The following is a 21,345-nucleotide window of genomic DNA, read 5'->3' as shown; positions in this document are numbered from 1 at the left end:
TAGCAGGTATTGGTGGCTGAGAGTCCAGGAGGTGAAGCACTTACATTTCACTTGGTAGCATGCCCTGGTGGAGGACTGTCTGCTTTGGTTAAGGATACATCGTACGGGGGTGGAGCACACCCTATCTCCGAGCTCCATCCAAAAACTATATTGTGAAGTGGGGTTGGGATGACAGAGGTGGCCCTGGTCTTGCATGCGGAGATCCAGTAGGGTGCAGAGGCAGAGTGGTAAAAGGACACAGAGGGTCAGAATGTCTCTAAACCAAAACTGGCAGGACCAAAATGGAACTATGAGGATTACTGGTGGATGATCCTGGCAAATCTTGCAGAGAATTTGCAGCAGCAGGAGGATGGGAGGAAAGTGTCATGGAGAACATCTGACCAGGGGAGAAGAGCGGCATCACCCAGCAAGTCCCACCCTACTGCCCTGCAGGAGCAGTACAGTGGATGTCTGTGGCTCTTGTGAGTGCCCAAGAGGTCCCATCATAGCATGCCTCACTTGCGGAAGAGGCACCAGAGTGTGGTGTCATGCAGTTCCCGCACATGGCTCAGGCAGAGTGTCTTGCTGAGCACATCTGCCAGTGAGTTCTGGGTGCCCAGGAGGTATGTGGGCTGAAGCGTAATATGATGCTTGATGAACCAGTTACAGAGATGGATGGACTCCACACAGAAGTGGGGGGACCTGGTGCCACCCTGTTGGTTGCTATAAGTTACTGCAACAGTATCTTTATACTCTGTCTGGGGCACCTTAGGAGCTGAAGCAGCAAGTCAACACAAAACTTCACTCCCAACCGGCCATGGCTCGGGAAGACAACACTGCATTTGTGCTGAGTTGTGGATGGGGACTTGCCCTTATACCCATAGTCATGCTTCTTGTGCTCAGGGCAGGATTTCATCAGCACTGATGGATCTACCACCTGGAAGGTAGCCAGAGTGGCACTCACTGCTAGCAAAGGTTGCCACACCAGTGATTTTGCCAGTCCTGGATCCAACTGAAGACATGGGCACATAGTTTGCTCCATGAGGAACTTTTGGAAACTAGGTTCCCTGGCCTTCCGCATCTGGAGTGGGAACGAGAGGCAGATGGAACTGCAGGGGGCAATGTGAGGGTATGTCTACACTATGAAATTAGGTCAAATTTATAGAAGTCTTTTTTTAGAAATCATTTTTATATAGTCGATTGTGTGTGTCCCCACACAAAATGCTCTAAGTGCATTAAGTTGGCAGACTGTGTCCACAGTACCGAGGCTAGCATTGACTTCCGGAGCATTGCACTGTGGGTAGCTGTGAGCAGCTATCCCACAGTTCCCGCAGTCTCCTCCGCCCATTGGGATTCTGGGTTGAGATCCCAATGCCTGATGGGGCAAAAACAGTGTCGGCGGTAGTTCTGGGTACATGTCAGGCCACCCTCTACCTCTCTCTCTCCATGAAAGCAACAGCAGACAATCGTTTTGCACCTTTTTTCCTGGGTTATCCTAGCAGACGCCATACCACGGCAAGCATGGAGCCCGCTCAGCTCACCATCACTGTATGTCTCCTGGGTGCTGGCAGACGTGGGACTGCATTGCTAAACAGTAGCAGCTCATTTCCTTTTGGCAGCAGACGGTGCATTACCATTGGTAGCCATTGTGATCATATTCCTGGGTGCTCTTTTAGCCAACCTCGGAGAGATCAGTCAGGGGCGCCTGGGCAGACATGAGAGTGACTCAGCCAGGTCATTCTCATCTTCTGCCGAGCACTCAGGAGATGACAATGGCTAGCAGTCCTACTGCACCATCTGCTGCCAGCCTAAGATGTAAAAGATAGATGGATCAAAACAAGAAATTGACCCAATTTGTTTTGTGAAATCAACAGCCTGCTAAACCCAAGGTTTTGAGTTCAATCCTTGAGGGGGCCAATCTGTGTGACAGTTGTTTGTGTTTTTCCTTGATGCAAAACCACCCCTTTTGTTGATTTTAATTCCCTGTAAGCCATGTCATCAGTCACCCCTCCCTTCGTCAGAGCAACGGCAGACAATTGTTTCACGCAAAACCAGGCGAGGAGGCGACGGCAGCGCAGTGACGAGAGGAACGTGGTCATGGAGTTCTCACAAAACATGGGCCAGGCTTCGTTGTGTGGACGGGTCCAGGGTTAAATCGAGGTAACACTGCTAAATTTGACCTAAAGTAGTAGTGTAGACCAGACCTGAGTTTCACTGAGGCAGTACAAGCTCATCGCACACAGAGGAGTGCAGGCACAAGGCACAGTTTTTAAATCTGGCTTTCAAGGCATACTTCCCAGGAAGGCAGTTGTCCCCAATGGGGAAAGAACTCTGAGACTGAGATAAGAGAGGATTACTCACTCTGTGCAGTAACTCAGGGTCTTCAAGATGTGTGTCCCTACGGGTGCTCTCCTGTACGTGCGGTAGTGTCTCTGCATCTGATTTCTGAGATCTTCAGTAGCAGTGCCTGCTGGGCCACACATGCTTTACTCTCAGTTTCATGCTGTGAGCCACAGCTATATAGTACTGTGTGTTCCAGCTTCCCTGAGTCTTCTGTACCGCAGAGTTTACATTTGAACAATGAAGTAGAAGTGAGGAGGGCAGGTAGTAGAGCACACATAGGGACACACATCTCAAAGAACCTCAGTTACTGCACAGGGTGAGTAACCTTCTCTTCTTCTTCTTTTTCTTCGAGTAGTGTGCCTATGGGTGCTCCACTGTAGATGATTCTAGAGCAGTGCCCCTACTTGGAAGGGTGGGGCTTTGGAGTGACATCTACTAAGGAGGATAAGACACTGTGTCCTAGTAGGATGTCTGAGGCCCTGTCGTGGGTGATTGTGTAATGTTGGCTGAAGGTGTCCATGGATGTCTAGGTAGCTGGCTTACATATGTCCATAAGAGGTACGTTATTCAGAAAAGCTATCAAGGTGGACAGTGCTCAAGTGAAATGCCTCTGAATTCCAGGTGAGGATTGAAGTTAGTGTCATCAGTAGCAAAGGTGGATGCACTCTGAGATCCATTTAGAAGGATGTTGTTTGGATACGGTTGATCCCTTTGATCTTTTGGCAACAGAAAGGAATAAGCATGGTGAATAGGTTGCTTTAGATGGAAAGAGGACAGTACTGTAAGAAATTCGGGTGTAATCGTAACTAGGGCTGTCAATTAATCACAGTTAACTCAAGCGATTACCGTATATACTTGTTCATTAGCCTGTTCGTTTATAAGCCGATCCCCCAAAATGGATAGGTAAGAATAGCAAAAACTGTATGACCCTTTCAAAAGCCAAACCCATATTTCAGGGGCTGGAAAACTTTGGCTCCCGACCGCTGGTGGGTCGGGACATTTTGTTTACTTGGAGTGTCTGCAGGCATGGAACCCCTCAGCTCCCTCTGGCTGCCGTTCATTGTTTCCAGTCAATGGGAGCTCCAGGAAGTGGTGTCACTTCCCGCAGCTCCCAATGGCTGGGAATGGCAAACCGTGGCCACAGGGAGCTGAGGAGCTCCATGCCTGCAGATGCTCCAGGTAAACAAAATGACAATGTATTCAATTCAATGATTCCATAGAGTTTAAAATCATCAAATTTTGGCGTAGATCCGCTTATAAGCCGACCCCTGCTCTTTGATGAGTCAGTTTATTACCAAAAATATTCAGCTTATGAACGAGTATATATGGTAACTCAAAACAAATTAACTTGATTAAAAAAAATTAATCATGATTACTTGCAGTTTTAATTGAACTGTTAAACAAGAATAGAATACCAATTTAAATTTATAAATATTTTTGGACGTTTTTGTACATTTTCAAATATATTGATTTCAATTACAACACGGAATACAAAGGGTATACTGCTAATTTTATATTATTTTTATTACAAATAATTGCACTAAAAAAGATAAACAAAAGAAATAGTATTTTTCAACTCACCTCATACAAATATTGGAGTACAATCTCCATTGTGAAAGTGCAACTTACAAATATAGAATTTTTAACATAACTGCATTCAAAAACAAACAATGTAAAACTTTAGAGCAAGGATCTCAAACTCAAATCACCATGAGGGTCACATGAAGACTAGTACATTGGCCCAAGGGCTGCATCACTGAAAACTGTTCATACAACGATACAAAAATATAGTCAAAAATGAAAAAAATGAAGAGTAATATAGTATGCTATTTAAAGTCAATGTATTAACTTTTTAAAAACTAATGAGAAGATGGGTTTTAAAAAAATATAAACACCTGTAACTATTTCTTATGGGGTCAGTAATACTGATGATGATCTACACTAACAGTCTATCAACATAGCTGTAATGGCAGGGACTTTTTAAAGTAACTATTCATACAGAATACATTACCACTTTTAACAAACATTCTTCCCAACTACTCACAGCAAAGAATCATTCATGCTGAACTTCACACTTCAGACTGCTCATCTAGTCCATGAGGCCCCGCCACTGCCCTGCCTCTTCCCACCCCGTCCCTGCCCCCACTCCAACCCCTTCCCCAAAGTCTCTGCCCCAACTCTGCCCCCCACCCCATTCCAACCCCTTCCCCAAATCCGAGCCCCACCTCTTCTCCACCTCCTCCCCTGAGTGTGCTGCATCCCTGCTCCCCCGCTACCCCCGCTCCTGGAAAGTCCTAAGTGCCACCAAATCACTGTTCGGCAGTAGGAAGCGTTCGGAGGTAGGCGGAGGAGTGGGGATGTGGCACACTTGAAGGGGTAGGGGGGAAGAGGAGCTTGGCTGCCGGTGGAGTCAGCGCCTATGGCAGGCTGCAGGAAATAACTCCATGGGCCACGTGTTTGAGACTCCTTCTTTATAGCCTACAAGTCCACTCAGTCCTACTTCTTCTTCAGCCAATCACTAAGGCAAACAAGTTTGTTTACATTTATGGGAGATAATGCTGCCCGCTTCTTATTTACATGTCACCTGAAAGTGGGAACAGGCATTCACATGACACTTTTGCATCCAACGTTGGTGGGGGGATTGGCTCTGCTTTGAGCAGGGGGTTGGACTAGATGACCTCCTGAGGTCCCTTCCAACCCTGATATTCAAAACAAGGTATTTATGTCCCAGATATGCTAAACATTTATATGCCCCTTCATGTTTCGGCCACCATTCCAGAGGACATGCTTCCATGCTGATGACAGGTTCTGCTCGATAACAATCCAAAGCAGTGTGGAGTCAGATACCACTAACAGAACGTTGATTTTCTTTTTTGGTGGTTTGAGTTCTGTAGTTTCTGCATCAGAATGTTGCTCTTTTAAGACTTCTGACAGAATATTCCACACCTCATCCTTCTCAGATTCTGGAAGGCACTTCAGATTCTTAAACTTTGAGTTGAGTGCTGTAGCTATCTTTAGAAATCTCACACTGGTACCTCCTATGTTTTGTCAAAGCTGTAATGAAAGGGTTTTTTAAATGAATAACGTGCTGGGTTATCATCTGAGACTGCTATCACACAAACATATGGCAGAATGCAGGTAAAACCATAAAGCAGGAGACATACAATTCTCCCTCAAGAGTTCAGTCACAAATTTAATTGACTCATTTTTTTGACGAGTGTCATCAGCATGAAAGCATGTCCTATTTTTTAGTGCAGTTATGTAAAAAACATTCTACATTTGTAGGATGCACTTTCATGATAAAGAGAATATCTTTTTTACAGTGTAAATATTTGTAATAAAAAATAATAATATAAAGTGAGCACTGTATATTTGTATTGTGTTGTAATTGAAATCAATATATTTGAAAATATAGAAAACATCCAAAAATATTTAAATATGTTGTATTCTATTGTTTAACAGTGCAATTAAAACTGAAATTAATCACAATTATTTTTTTAATCATTTGACAGCCCTAGTTCTTACACGACCTTATCTTTGTACAAAATTGTGAATGGGAGATACACCATGAGGACACCTATTTCTCCTACCCTCTGAGCAGATGTGATGGCTACAAGAGGCCATTTTCAATTATAGATGCGTTAGCAGGACGTTGCCATAGGTTCAAACAGGGGGCTGGTGAGACAGTGTAAAATTAGGCTGAGATCCCAAGGTGGGATTGGGTCTAATACTTCAGGGTAAAGGTTTTGAAGGGCCTTAAGGAATCTATTTGTAACTGGGTGGGTAAATACCAAATGACCTTCTATCTTGGAGTGGAAAGCAGTAATGGCGGCTAGATGTATGTGAACGTAGCTTATGGATAGCCCTAATCTTCTGGGCTCTATAATGTAATCCAGAATGAGTAGTAAAGGAGCACTCATTGGTGAGACACGTGTGGTGTCATACCAAGTCCAGAATCTTTTTCACTTATGTAGGTAAGTATAGCATGTTGTTGAACATCTGCTATTTAGAAGAATCTCCTTTACCTCTTCTGAACAGGTCATCTCCAGATCCTGGAACCATGAAGGAGGCAGGGCTTAAGATGGAGATGTTTTAGATGCGGATGGAGAACTTGGCCTGCATCCAGCAAAAGGAGGTGTGGAGTCAACTGCAGGTTGATCAGTGGACAGACTGTCATGCACAAGAGGTAAGGATGCCATATCTGTCATGGCCATGTTGAGGCTGTGAGAATTACTCTGGCTCATTCCACTTGTATCTCATGAATCATTTTGAATAGTAAGAGAAAGAGTGGAAAGGTGTAGAGCAGGGGTGCATCCCATATAACAAGGAAAGAGTCCCCCAAATATTGGTGTGTATTTGGGTGGGCTTGGGTGTGGCAAATAGATCTATGTTCAGGAATCCCCAGCAGCTGAATATGTGCTGTAGGGTTCTTGAGTCTATCTCCCACTCATGTTCTTGTGAGACCCTCCTGCTCAGTAAGTCTGCCATTGTGTTCAGGTGTCCAGATAGGTATGCTGGCAGAGAGGTTGATGTCATGTTGGATGCATCAGTTCCACAATTTTAGTGTTCCCCCTTGTCAATATAAAACAAGCAGGCAATGTTGTCCATCATTATTCTTATGGTCTTTTGCCTGATTATTGGTAGAAAGCGAAGGCATGCATTCTAGGAAGTAGATGTGCAACATGGATTCCGACGGGGACCGCTTGCCCTGTACCATGTGAGTCTGTAGATGTGCTCCCCAACTGAGTAGTGAAGCATCGGAATCAAGGACGGTGGTGTGTGTGAGGGGGGGATTACAAAATAGTGGGAATAAAAGCCTTTCCCTCTGTGTTGGAATGGGACCGGTTCTACAGCTCCCAGATGCAGAAGGTGGTTTATTTTTTTCTTGTAAAATTTGCTCATAAGAAGGATCTGTGAAGTGGGATGGGGAGGTTTGAGAGGAGGTCTCTGTCACCTGCATTGTGGATCATAATACCATTGAGGGGAGGAAGGGAAAGGTCGAGATCTCGGGGTAGGTTGATATCTACCCTGTCTTCTCTTTGGTGCTGGTGTATAGATACCAAGTGAGCACAGTGTTGCTCTGGAATCCATTAGTGAATGAAGGGAATCAGTGTGCTCGACAAAGAGTTTGGATCCTTCAAAAAGGAAATCCCCCTGGGGAATTCCAAGAGGTGAAGCCATGAAGCCCATCTCACTACAACAGATGTCACAATGGACCAGCCTTGTAGTGTGATACATGCCAGAAGTTGTCCTTCTGTCACCAGTGCCTGGAACTGCTCTTCTTTGTCCTCTTGGAGATGTTGACTAAACTCACGGAATTTGGAATAGTTCACATGATTATACTTGGATGGAAGTGCTTCATAATTAGCAATTTGAAACTGGAACATGGCTGAAGAATATGACTTGTGACTAAAGTGGTCTAGTCTCTTCCAGTCCTTGTCATATGGTGTTGTTTTAGGACAACAGCAGCGCACACTTTCTCATCCACTGCATTTGGAGAAAGATGTGAGAAGAAGAATTCCATTATGTCCTTGGCAGGGACACAATACTTCTTGTCTGCTTGCTTGCATGTAGCTAATATTAATGCTGGGGTCTGCCAGATCAGCTTGCATGGACCCAACAAGGCCTCATTGATTGGAAGTGCCATCTTTTCTTGTGAGGAGGTGTCATAAACAGATAGCTAAGGGTTAATGTTTCTTTTACCTGTATAGGGTTAACAAAGGGAACCAAACACCTGACAAGAGGACCAATCAGGAAACAGGATTTTTCAAAGCTCAAGGGAGGGAATTTGTGGGTGTTCTTTGTCTTGGGTCTTTGTCTCTCTTCTGTTGCTCTCTCAGCTATGAGAGGATCTATCTCCAGCCTTTCTAAATCTTCTGTTTCCCAGTTGTAAGTACAAAGGTAGCAAACAAATAAGCTTTTATATGTTTTTGTTTGTATTTACATGTGTTTAGTGCCTGGAATGTTTAAATTGTATTTTCTTTTTGAATACAGGTGTTTTCATATTTTTCTTTTAAGCAATTGATCCTGTATTCACTTTGATTTACAGAGATTATTTTTTTGTCTTTTTCTTTTCTTTTTATATAAAGCTTTTTTTTTTAAAAACTTGTTGACTTTTCTTTTTCTTAAAAAAGCAGCAGAGAATCCTGTGGCACCTTATAGACTACAGACGTTTTGGAGCGTGAGCTTTGTGGGTGAATACCCACTTCGTGCAGAGCTCTGCGTCTGACGAAGTGAGGTATTCACCACGAAAGCTCACGCTCCAAAACGTCTGTTAGATCTTATAGGTGCCACAGGATTCTCTGCTGCTTTTACAGATCCAGACTAACACGGCTACCCCTCTGATACTTTCTTTTCTATAGTTATGGCAGGTGATAGGATATCTTCTGTGCCAGGATTATGTTTCTCTCGGGAAAGACTGGGAGGGGGAAGAAGAGGGGGGAATGTGTAAATTGTCTCTCTGTTTTGCTTTCAAGGAGATTGAAGCGGGAAATCTCCTTAGTATACCCAGGTCGGGGAAAAATCTGGGAGGAAGTACGCAAGGACAGGAGCGGATGGTTATTCCCTTGTTGTGAGGACTCAGGGCATCTGAGTCTTGGGGGTTTCCCAGGGGAAGGTTTTGGGGGAGACCAGAGTGCGACAGCACTTGATTCCTATCTAGGGCAGCATATCAGATCTAAGCTGGTAATTAAGCTTGGAGGTTTCATGCAGGCACCCACTTTTTGGACTCTAAGGTTCAGAATTGGGAAGTATGCTTATGATAGGAGGTCTGCAATATGCCAAGCAACTTGTGATGTTGCTCTCTACCTTCCCGCATTGGGATCTGGAGAGAGTCAACAATCCTTTGGAACAGTTCTTCAAATTGTTTAAAATCATCAGCTGATGTTGGAAATAGTGGGATATGGCTTTTCAGAGGAGGATGAGAATATGTTGGCTGGCAGTGTAACCTCTTCCTCCATGTCTTCCTCCTGCTCTTCTAACAATTCTGGCTCTGGTTCAGGAGGCCAAAATACCAATGAGGATGGAGAGTATATGTTTCTGTATGTGATTGGTGGCGGTTTGGTAAAGTGTGGCCCAAGAGTCCCAGTAGGCCGAATATGGGGGAATAAGCATCCATGGGCTCCCGTACCAAAGACCTGGTTCACTTCTGGTCTCTCGATATCAACGGTGCGAGTATGATTCTCTGTGTGAAGCCTCTTGATATGATGTGGAGGGTGAGAGGCGCAATTGAGTACTCCTCTTCTTCCTCCTCACTGGGGAACATCAGTGTGGTCCTGGACAGTGAAGGAGAGTGGCGTGGTATAAGTTGCAGTTCCAGGGAAGAGAGACATGAACCATTGGGAGCTCAGTACAGAGAAGAGGAGACTCTGGGTTGTCAGAAACAATCAAGTCTATTGAGAAGTGGAACTCTTGCAGTACTGGCATAAGCATCATAGGTACTGGTGGTTGTGTGTTTGCGGGGGGAGTGCCAGGCAAGGTCTAGGTAATGGTGCAGATGTTTTGGATGTTGACAGTGCCAAAGTTAGAGTTCATTCTGTCGAATGACCAGTAGATTGCACCACGGACTGCATTGGTGTTGGAGGATGCATCGGTCATGTGTGTCAATGATGCAGTTGGTACCAATTTTGAGGTCTTTGATTTGTCCTTATTGGTCCCAAATGACTGTGTCCCATTTGCCGTCTTGCCCTCTTAGAGTCCTTGAACCTCTCAACAATACCAGAGATACCCAGACAGTCAAAGGAACTAGGTCTCATCCCAGAAGATGTCAAGGCTACCGAACTCACAGGGGATGGCTTTCTTTGAGGTAGCAAGAGAGCGTAAATTTTCTTTTTGTAGTGGGGGTCAGCAGATGACAGTGCTGATGGTGGAGGAAAGGTATTGGGGCCAGATTCTGAGGCTGGTTGCAATGAACTCTCCAGCAGTAAAAGTTTTATTTTCTATTCATGGTCCTTCCTGGACCATACCTTCAATTTGAGGCAGTGGGTGCATTTCTGAGACATGTGCCCCTCACCCAAACAGTGGATGCACCCTGAGTAGCCGTCACTCACACTGATGGCCTCATAACAGGAGAGTCACCTTTTTTAATCCTGGCAGATCCAGGCATAACCCCAAGTAGAGAGAACTTCTCAGTAGGAAAGAGCATAGAGAAGGAAACCTATGCTAATCTAAAGAGTAACAGGGAGAAAACAGCAAAAGAAAAAAAATTGAGAGAGAAGGGGTAAAGGGAAGAAAAAATAAAGGAAACATGTACATACTAAGAACTTGCAACAGAAGCAGTAATATCACTACAGATGTATGAACGCCTCTGCTAGGGATTCCATCCCCGACCAAGGGTGGTTGAGAAGGAACTGAGGATGATTGGACCACATAGCGCTATATAGCCAAAGCTCACATCAAGAGGCAGAGAGGAGCACATGTGCAGCCCAACAGGCACTTCTACCAAAGATCCCCAATCCCAGGTGCAGGGGCACTATTGTACCTACAGTGGTGCACCCATAGGGACACTACTTGAAGAAGAACCTAACTAACTACAACTCTAAAAACAGGCTACAAAACAAGAAAATACTATAACTATATCTAAGAAAGGAAGAACAGACAAAGTCACTCACTTAGCTAAGCTAACAGTGTGAAGGAACAGGAGTTCCAACTCAAGCCATGCAGTGGTAAGAAGGAACTGGAGAGGCACTGACCCACACAACCTTTTATAACCTGAGCAGCAAACATGAGGGAACACATGGCTCACATATGAGTCAACAGACACAGCTACTAAAACCTTCCAGCTCCTGTGCATACGCACCTATGTTGGAATCCATATTGGGCCATCACTCAAAGAATAGATCATTTCTTTCCTTACAGATTTGGTCCTCCATTTGGCAAACATATTTTGCTATATCCCATTATGCAAGACTGAGGCATGGCTGGGATTTGTTTTTGCTTTTTGACTTGTTCTCACTATACCATCAGCAGCAGCAGCAGAAATGTGCACATGAAGTACAATATGTGGAAACAATGGTTTAAAGCAGGAGGAGTGCTGTAAGAAAAGGAAATAGGCATGCACAGAAAGCCTCTTCCCTCCACATGAACAGCAAAGCAGGAATCCTCTTTAATGTATCTGAGTGCCTTACTAGGTGCATCTAATTAAATTCCTACCATACATGTTCAATAACAGAATGGGAACCACATTCTGACAGTCAGAGGCTATGTGCAACTCCCATCTAAACTGCTGCATATGCTCCAATCAACAGCATACATTGACTGGCAGTTAACTTCTACACACATTGCATGCTGAGCAGTGCCCCAGCCCTTCTCTTGAAATCCTGTCCTCGCTGACAGGATCCCTATGGCACAATGCGTGGTAGACTGTTTCTCTGCTTCTCATCTCTGCATAGATCTGACTGCTGCAGATTAAACTATGAGAGGAGTTTCCTGATCCACATTGCTCAGCCATATGGTCAGTGTTCAACCATTAGCCACCCCCAGTATCTATAGCTATATTTAAGAATGTATTACAGTTACCAAAAATAGAACATGACCCTTAAGATACTGGACATAAAATTGTTATGCCACATTTGTGTTAGTACTGGAAAATGAGGGACAACAAACTATTATGACTTTTCCATGTTGGTAAAACACGCATAATCCATATTTTATATCATATAAAAGCCAAACATTGTACAGGATGTCCATTCTGTGAATGTCTGAGTGCAAAGTGCTGAGGAATACAGAAGCTCTCTTGATACTATAGGGTGCAAAACCAGGATTTCTGCTGTTCCTTTCACAGATGCACACAGAAGGAGAGCTTCTTTTACTCTTCTCGCACACTCACACTCAGGGGCAGCTCTATGTTTTTTGCCGCCCCAAGCACCACAGGCAGGCGGCTTTCAGCGGTTCCTTCCCCCAGGCCAGCAGCGGGTGCTGAGTGGGACCCTGGCTGGCAAGGGGCCAGCAGCGGGAACCCCAGAGCGGCAGCAGGCTGCGCCGCTCTGCCCACCCCGCATGCCATCAAAAATTGGCTCACGTGCCACCTTTGGCACACATGCTGTAGTGTGCCAACCCCTGACCTAAAGCAATCTGAGATGCAATCATTAACCATTAAAAGGTAATCTAAATACTAACAGCTCCTAAGATTCACACACTCCTCCTTCCCCCACCCCCAAAATGTAACCAGTATGATACATACATCATAAATCCAGGTATTTGTGTATCCTCTTCACTGCATTGTTTAACTGAGGGCTTACTATCTTACTAAATTTAGAGCTTGATATTCTAAACATATAGACAAAAAATACCTTTATAGATACAAGTAGTTGTGTTGACCACAATGATATTACTTTCAAGACCACTCTTAGATTCTAAGCTCTTTGGGGTGGGGGAGAGTTTATTTTATTGAACTGTTACATACCTAGCACACCTAAATAATAATAATAAATGATCATGTGCCACATGGACTATGTTTGAAGAAATGTATTTCTAAACCACACTAAAATACAGTCTGTCACAGCAATTAAAAACCTGTGGCTGGCCTGAATCAGCTGACGGGCTCACGGGGCTTGGGTTGTGTGATGCTGTATGATTGAAACATGAGCCATTATATCATTAATATTGCCAGTGTTAGTAAATTGCAACAAATCTTGTATAAAGTATATCATGTAAGGTGTCAATGGAAAAGTTACAATCTATCAAATATGATTATCCTGTTTGTATGCATGTATCATCGTATCTAAAGTTATGAATATTGACTATGTTCCAATAATTCAAATGTGTTTCCTTCCTAGTCTGGGGAGTCCAGTCTATGAAAGAAGCTTATTGGAACATCTCTGAGGATTCTGGCAAAGATAAGACTTCAGTGATGACAGTTTTCAGCAGTTCTCAATGTAGTCTCTTCCATGATTGTGCCAGGAGGGATTTGGAAGAACATGCTGCATAATATGTGATATAAATGTACTTAGGAGGACCAGACTTCAAAGAGAAACTGCTGAGCTTCAGTTCATCTGCAAATTTGACACCATCAGCTCAGGACTAAACAAAGACTGTGAATGGCTTGCCAATTACAGAAACAGTTTCTCCTCCCTTGGTTTTCACACCTCTACTGCTAGAACAGGGCCTCATCCTCCCTGATTGAACTAACCTCGTTATCTCTAGCTTGCTTGCTAGCATATATATACCTGCCCCTGGAAATTTCCACTACCTGCGTCTGACGAAGTGGGTATTCACCCACGAAAGCTCATGCTCCAATACTTCTGTTAGTCTATAAGGTGCCACAGGATTCTCTGCGGCTTTTAGTTAAGCCAAGGACTTGAATGCCAGATGCCAGTGAAAGCAGAGAGGGGTGGGGACTCTTAGGGAGAGAGTCCTCAGTCTGGTTTAACCTGTTCCTCTCCACTGTTCAAACATAGAGCTAAATAGATTTCATTAGGAGTCTTTTGTTATTTTAAGTGCAGAAATCACTTGTGGTGGGACAATGTTTCTGCCCAGCCTGATGAGAGCTAAAAATCACTATGAGCTGACAATCACTAAAGGACTGACCTACAGAGGTCACAACAGAGAGGCAGGTGGCAGCAGAAGGTGACTGGCAAGCAGTCATCTGGCGGGAACAGCTAGTGGGAGGCAGTGAGGAACAGTGGCTGGTAGGGCAGTCAGGTAGCAAGGAACAGGGCTGGCAGGGTGGCCAGCCAGAAAAACTGCTCAGATGACAGAGCAAGCTAGGAGATTTCTTCCCTGAGTGGGAGGTGAACTCACGCAGATGCACTTCTGAACCCTGGGTCCTCACTGACCAAAGACAACCACTGTGAATGGGGTATGGTGAGGGAGCAGAGGGGTGCACAGAAAATAAATTTTCAGTTGCAGAATTCAAGAACATGAGGCAGAAGACTGTGCTCCACGCATTCTCCTCAGTTTTATGTTTATGAATCCTGCTTGTGGCATTTTCCCTAATTAATGTCAGGTGACCTTTCTCCTTTAATTAAAAGTTTCTTTTCTACACTAAGACTCTGTGCTTGCAAGTAGGGAAGAATTGGCTCTCAGAGGCACCTGGGTAGCGTGTAATTTTCCCAGGTTACTGGGTGGGGGCTTGCACCAGTTTTGTGTTGTATTGTTGAAAAGGAATCCCTAGATATTGAACCTGACCCTGGCTGCTGCCGGCTCCACCTGTCAGAAGGGTTACATATAAATAAACCTTTAGATATTAGATACTAAAGGATTGGCAACAGTGTGATTATTAGGTAAGATCTGAGTTATATATTGGCTTGCCTTTGTGACTGATCTCTTGGGATTAGAATAACTTTCGTTTGATTAAATTGGTATTAAATAGCCAGTCATCAAGTCTAGTGTCTGGGTGGTGAAACGAGGTCTGGGATGCCAAAGGAGACTACAGTTTGGACTTCTTGTTAACCAGTGTGGTGAGACAGAGGCTTAATTTTGTTACTGTCTTGGTATATCTTATGGAAGAATAACCTCCTGTTTGGGTGGATCTGCCTCACTTATTAGCAGTTTGTCCTAAATCTGGTATTCTCAGCTGTGACTGGCTGTAAAATTGCTGTGTAGATGTTTGGGTCCAGGCTGGAGCCCAAAATCTGTGAGGGGAGAAGTTCTCAGAGCCTGGGCTCCAGCCTGAGCCCAAACATCTACACCGCAATTAAACTTCCCCGTAGCCCAAGCCCCATCCTCCTGAGTGAGGTGACATGGGACAGTGAGGGATTTTTCACTGCAGTGTAGACATAACCTGTGAGGCCTGAAACAGCTCCCAGTGAAAAGTGGTAACAAGCTCCCATTTATTTAAATGGGAGAGTTTGTTTTGTGTGTATGTATTTGGACATAAGTAAATTGTAAAAAACATTTTAGTCTGCAAGTGACAGAGATTTAATTGCTAAGCTCTAGAGGACAAGAGCTTTTATATTTGCAGTTGATTTTAGAATGTTTATAGTCACTTTCATGGAAAAGTAGATTTAGTTTAGCCAGGATATTTTGTTGTTTGTATTTTTTAATGAAATTTAATTTCTTTCAATAAATGTTTAAAGCTGTGTCCAGGCATATTCATATTCTCTTACACATCCTCTCCTAAACATAGCTAGAATAAAAACAGTATTTTAAGAGAATACTTCAGGTTTAGTATTCACAAAACAAACTAGCAAAATATTAGTGGCATGCATAGCTTTTAACATTCTTTCAACATTATGCTCAATATAATATGTGCAGTAGGACTTGTGGATGACAAACCTATGCTTATAATTTAGTTTAAAGAACAAAAAGAAGTTAAAAACTATTTCTTAACTTCACAATATTATAGGGATTAAATAGTATCTAGTAAATTAAAAGTTTAGGATAGACATGTTTTCTTGATGATTTTTGATGATTAATGTTTTGAATTACTGTGAAAAAAAACTCAAAATACTGAGCTGTCATTCCATCAAAATCAGAAGGATAAAATGTAATTAAAAAACTAACTAATTTTAACCATGTGGGTGTTCATAATACAACCAGAGCTATCACTGTGAACAAAGCTGATATTACCAAATTTGTGCCACTTAAGTTGTAAAATTGTTGTCGAATTCTTTTGGAAGAAAAAAAATCAATAGTTACCGTATTGCATCAATTATCCAGTTTCCTTTCTTTTTTAAACTGCACATATAGAATATTGCAAAATTAAAGAAGGAAAAACAAGTGCATGCTCACAAGTTTCTTAACAAAAGAACTTTCATGCATAATATCTACAATACTTTAAATTTTATGGTTTTTAAGATGAATAATTATTAAACACATAAGGCCCATTCCTGCTTTCACTTAAACAAGAGCAACTCCTTTTTCTTTCAGTGGGAATTGTATCTGTATAAGTGAGGGCAAAATCTAGCCTTTAGTATTAAGACTACTCATAAAAATAAATAATGTTAGACAGAAAAAGGCTCTAACCACTTTGTCCTCCTGGAGTTCATATCCACGAAAGCAAGAAAGGACAGAAAAAGACAAAGAAGGAAAGATAGTTATTTCCATACCAAAACCAAGCATTAGTATTTGTTAGTAAAAATAAACAAATTTCAAGGAAATTGATTCACATACTGCTTTTTGTTACTTCTAATTATGAAAAGTATATGGTGAAAGGGATGTTATTTTACTGGTTTTCTTCTAGTTGTTTATGGATTAAATTTTCAAAGAAAGTCCAAGTACAAATACATGCACAAAGAAAATTATTTTAATAAAAACAATTTAACAGTCAAATCCCACCTGCCTTATTAAAACAAACAGTGGAGTGCACGTGACTAAAGAATGCAGGATTTGGCCCAACTTTGATAGTTCCTAATCCTGCAAACGATAAGTCCCGGGCACAGCTTGTCTAGCCCACATTGATCATATTTAGAACATTTGGCTATTAGACAAACCACAGTCGAGACAATGGGCTATATGGACATAAGTTATCTCCTTGTGCATAACTTACAAAATTAAAACAAAAATTGGCCACAAGAAAATAAATAAGCGTGAATTATACAGCCAAAACATCAACTCTAATCACATTAAAGATCTGGCCTAACCTGATTGGTTGACCTGCTTCAAAACAGGGCGGGCAGATAAATGTAGAGCCTCAGGTGGGTGTATGTGTGTGTCTTGGTCTAGGATGTGGTTCTCCTTGACCATCTGACCCACACATCCTAAACTGAGGAAACCTGAATCACATGGACTGTCTGTATCTGGCCAGTGCAAAAAGCGGTAGACTAAAAGGTAACATATTCTTGGTAGGGTAAGGTTTTAAAGTAAAATAGTCTGGTTGCATGCAGTATAAGTTTATGGAGTAAAGTAGTCTGGGTTGCTCGAGCTAATTAGATCTGACACTACAGTATTAAAAATGGTGGTGTTGGAATAATTTGATCTCAGGTTATATCAATGCTGCAGTATTAAAAATAGTAATAAGTACCTGATGTATAATACTACTTGTACTTGTGGCTGTCTTCCTTATTCAATGCTGGTCTTTAAATTTTCTTTTTCTATTCTGTCTGTATTGCATTTATAGCCATAAGTCATTAAAACCCTTTCTTAAGGAATAATCAGTAGTTTTAATTTCTTTATGCGGACATCACTTAACCTCATTACATCTGTGTTGGGTGGTGGGAAGTAGCAATCGCCCAGGGCACCTTTGGGGCCCTGATGCATGCCTTCTCCTTCCATTAATCTCCACAAAAAACATGTTGTATTTTGTCCCAATTACCATTGACCTCAATGTCCTTAACTACTTTCTCCTTCAACATTTTTTCCAAGATCTTGCATACTACAGATGTCAAACTAACAGGCCTGTAGTTACCCGAATCACGTTTTTTTTTCTTTACTTAAAAGTAGGAACTATGTTAGGAATTCTCCAGTCGTACAGTACAACCCCTGAGTTTACAGATTCGTTAAAAAGTCTTGCTAATGGGCTTGCAATTTTATGTGCCAGTTCCTTTAATATTCTTGGATGAAGATTATCTGGGCCCCCCCGATTTAGTCCCATTAAGTTGTTCGAGTTTGGCTTCCACCTCAGATGTGGTAATATTTACCTCCATATCCTCATTCCCATTTCTCATCCTACTGTTATCCCTAAGCTCCTTATTAGCCTCATTAAAGACTGAGGCAAAGTATTTGTATAGATATTGGGCCATGCCTAAATTATCCTTAACCTCCACTCCACCCTCAGTGTTTAGCGGTCCCACCTCTTTCTTTGTTTCCTTCTTATTTATATGGCTATAGAACCTTTTACTATTGGTCTTAATTCCCTTTGCAAGGTCCAACTCTACACGGCTTTTGACCTTTCTCACTTTATCCCTACATGTTCTGACCTTAATAAGGTAGCTTTCCTTGCTGATCCCTCCCATCTTCTACTCCTTGTAGGCTCTGCTTTTTCTTAATCACCTCTCTGAGATGCTTGCTTATCCAGCTTGGTCTACAACGCCTGCCTATGAGTTTTTTCCCCTTTCTTGGGATGCAGGCTTCTGATAGTTTCTGCAACCTTGACTTGAAAAAAATCCAGGCCTCCTCCACCTTTAGAGCCACAAGTTCTTCAGTCCAATCCACTTACCTAACTAATTTCCTTAATTTTTTTTAAAGTTAGCCCTTTTGAAGTAAAAAACCCTAGTTACAGATCTATTTTTGTTTATCCTTTCATTTAATTTGAACTGAATTAACTCATGATCACTCTAACCAAGGTTGTCCCCTACAACCATTTCTTCTATGAGGTCCTCCCTACTCACCAAAACCAAATCTAAAATGGCATCTCCTCTTGTTGGTTCAGCAACTACTTGGTGAAGGAATCCATCAGCTATCACATCTAGGAAAATCTGAGCCCTATTATTACTACTAGCACTTATCCAGTCTATATCTGGGAAGTTAAAGTCTCCCATGATCACACAATTCCCATTAGTATTTACTTCATTAAAAACATTAAAGAGGTCTCTACCCATATCCAAATCGGATCCTGGCGGTCTATAGCACACCCCAAGCACTATCTCAGGGGAGGCTCTAGTAGCTTTCTTCCCCAATGTAATTTTTGCACAGATAGACTGTCTTATCCATTCCATCCCTTCTTATTTCTTTACAGTCTACATTATCATTGATATACAATGCTACTCCACCAGCTTTCCCTTTATTTCTATCTTTCCTGAACAGCACATACCCTTCAATACCTGTACTCCAGTCATGACTATTATTCCACCATGTTTCTGTTATCCCTATAAAAGACAGTTACTCACCTTTGTAACTGTTATTCTTCGAGATGTGTTGTTCATATCCATTCCAATTAGGTGCGCGCGCGCCGTGTGCACGTTCATCAGAAGATTTTGACCCTAGCAACACTCAGTGGATCAGCTGAGTCGCTCTCTAGAGTGGCGCCGCCATGGCACCGGATATATACCCCTGCTGACTCAATGGCCCTTCAGTTCCTTCTTGCCGGCTACTCCGACAGAGGGGAAGGAGGCCGGGTTTGGAATGGATATGAGCAACACATCTCGAAGAACAACAGTTACAAAGGTGAGTAACCGTCTTTTCTTCTTTGAGTACTTGCTCATAGCGATTCCAATTAGGTGACTCCCAAGCTTTACCTAGGCAGTGGGGTCAGAGTGAGATGTGGCAGAATGTAGAACTGCTGATCCAAATGCCGTGTCATCTCTGGACTGTTGAACCAATGTGTCATGTGACGCAAAGGTGTGGACCGAGGACCAGGTAGCTGCACGACATATCTCCTGGATGGGTACATGAGCCAGGAAAGAGGCAGATGAAGCCTGAGCCCTGGTAGAATGAGCGGTAAGGTGGCTCATCAGAATACGAGCCAAGTCATAGCAGGTGCGGATGCACGATGTCACCCAAGATGAAATCCTCTGAGAGGAGACAGGTAGGCCCTTCATTCCATCTGCAACCGTGACAAAGAATTGGGGTGTTTTACGGAAGGGCTTTGTTCGCTCAGTATAAAATGTGAGCGCCCTACAGACGTCTAGGTAGTGCAGTTGCTGCTCCCGGCGTGATGAGTGTGGCTTCGGGAAGAAGACCGGATTGAAGATATCCTGGTTGATATGAAAGGCCGATACCACTTTAGGAAGGCCAGATGTAGTCGCAACTGTACCTTGTCCTTATGGAAGGTAGAGATGGCCGCCAAGTGCACCTTCAATGAAGATACCGCTAGGCCATGCTGTTTGAGAGACCAGAGGTAGTCCAAGATGGTAGGGACTGGTACTTCAGTGGGAATAACATTACGTTGGTCACACCAGCAGGAGAAGCGCTTCCACTTGGCCAGATATGTTAACCTAGTGGAAAGTTTCCTACTACCCAGGAGCACTTGTTGCACCGAGGCAGAGCAACGTAACTTGGACTGGCTTAACCATGCAGTAACCATGCTGTGAGGTGAAGAGACTGCAGGTCTGGGTGGTGAAGTCTGCCATGGTCCTGGTTATGAGGTCCGGGCAAAGAGGTAGAGGGATTGGGTTTGCTATTGACAGGTCGAGCAACATGGTGTACCAGTGTTGCCTCGGCCAGGCTGGAGCGATCATGATCAGGTGGGCTCTGTCTGCGGAGCTTGAGCAGGACCCTGTGAACCAGCGGGAATGGTGGGAAGGCGTAAAGCAGATGGCTCGTCCATGGTATCAGAAATGCATCTGAGATTGAGCCCTGGGAGAGACCTTGGAAGGAGCAGAACGTCTGGCATTTCCTGTTCTCGCAAGAGGCAAAGAGGTCTATGCGGGGAAAGCCCCACTTCCTGAAAACAGAATGGATAACATTCGGATGAATAGACCACTTGCGAGACAGGAAGGATCTGCTAAGTTGACCTGCCAGAGTGTTCTGAACCCCTAGGAGAAAAGACACTGCCAGGTCTATCGAGTGGGCTATGCAGAAGTCCCAGAGCTGAATAGCTTCCTGACAAAGGGGGGAGGAACGTGCTCCCCCTTGCTTGTTTATGTAAAACATGGCCATTGTGTTGTCTGTGAACATTGAGACACAACAGCCTTGTAAGTGCCCTTGAAATGCCTGGCATGCAAGGCGGACTGCTCTCAGCTCCTGCACATTGATGTGCAAGGCCAGTTCCTGCGCTGACCAAAGGCCTTGAGTGCGGAGATGTTCGAGGTGGGCACCCCAGCCAAGAGATGACGCATCCGTTGTCAGGGTCACTGAAGGCTGAGGCGGATAGAATGGCATCCCTGCACAGACCAGGGAGGACGTCAACCATCACTCCAGGGAGCCTAGGATGCTCAGGGGAATCGTGAGGATCGTGTCTATACTGTCTCTGCCCGGATGGTATACCGAGAAGAGCCAAGTTTGAAGGGGGCGGAGACGTAGTCTGGAGTGTTTGGTCACGAATGTGCAGGCAGCCATGTGACCCAGGAGGCCGAGACAAGTGCGAGCCGAAGTTGTCGGGAATTTTTGTAGGCCTTGTATAATTGATGCCATTGCTTGAAATCGAGGCTGTGGTAAGCAGGCCCTGGCGAGACTGGAGTCCAGAATGGCCCCAATGAAGTCTATTCTTTATGTGGGAACCAGAGTGGATTTCTCTATGTTGACCCGAAGTTAGTTGGGTCTACA

General features: G+C 43.5%; 1 protein-coding gene across 3 annotated transcripts in view; it reads right to left on the bottom strand.

Annotated features, from left to right (window-relative positions):
- RIMS2 (regulating synaptic membrane exocytosis 2) overlaps positions 1-21,345 on the bottom strand; it is an 848,125-nt gene that overhangs the window by 580,145 nt on the left and 246,635 nt on the right. For 2 of the 3 annotated variants that reach the window (XM_075063174.1, XM_075063172.1), the window contains exon 3: positions 16,228-16,239. The exons of the other annotated variant lie outside the window; for it this stretch is intronic. In XM_075063174.1, coding sequence (XP_074919275.1) covers positions 16,228-16,239 — 12 coding nt within the window. The remainder of the gene's footprint in view (positions 1-16,227; positions 16,240-21,345) is intronic. 3 annotated transcript variants of the gene reach the window in all.

This window comes from Chelonoidis abingdonii, chromosome 2 (genome assembly GCF_003597395.2).
Source record: "Chelonoidis abingdonii isolate Lonesome George chromosome 2, CheloAbing_2.0, whole genome shotgun sequence".
Classification (NCBI taxonomy): Eukaryota; Metazoa; Chordata; order Testudines; family Testudinidae; genus Chelonoidis; species Chelonoidis abingdonii.
The sequence above is the reverse complement of the archived record's forward strand: the minus strand, read 5'-3'. Positions and strand labels throughout refer to the sequence as shown.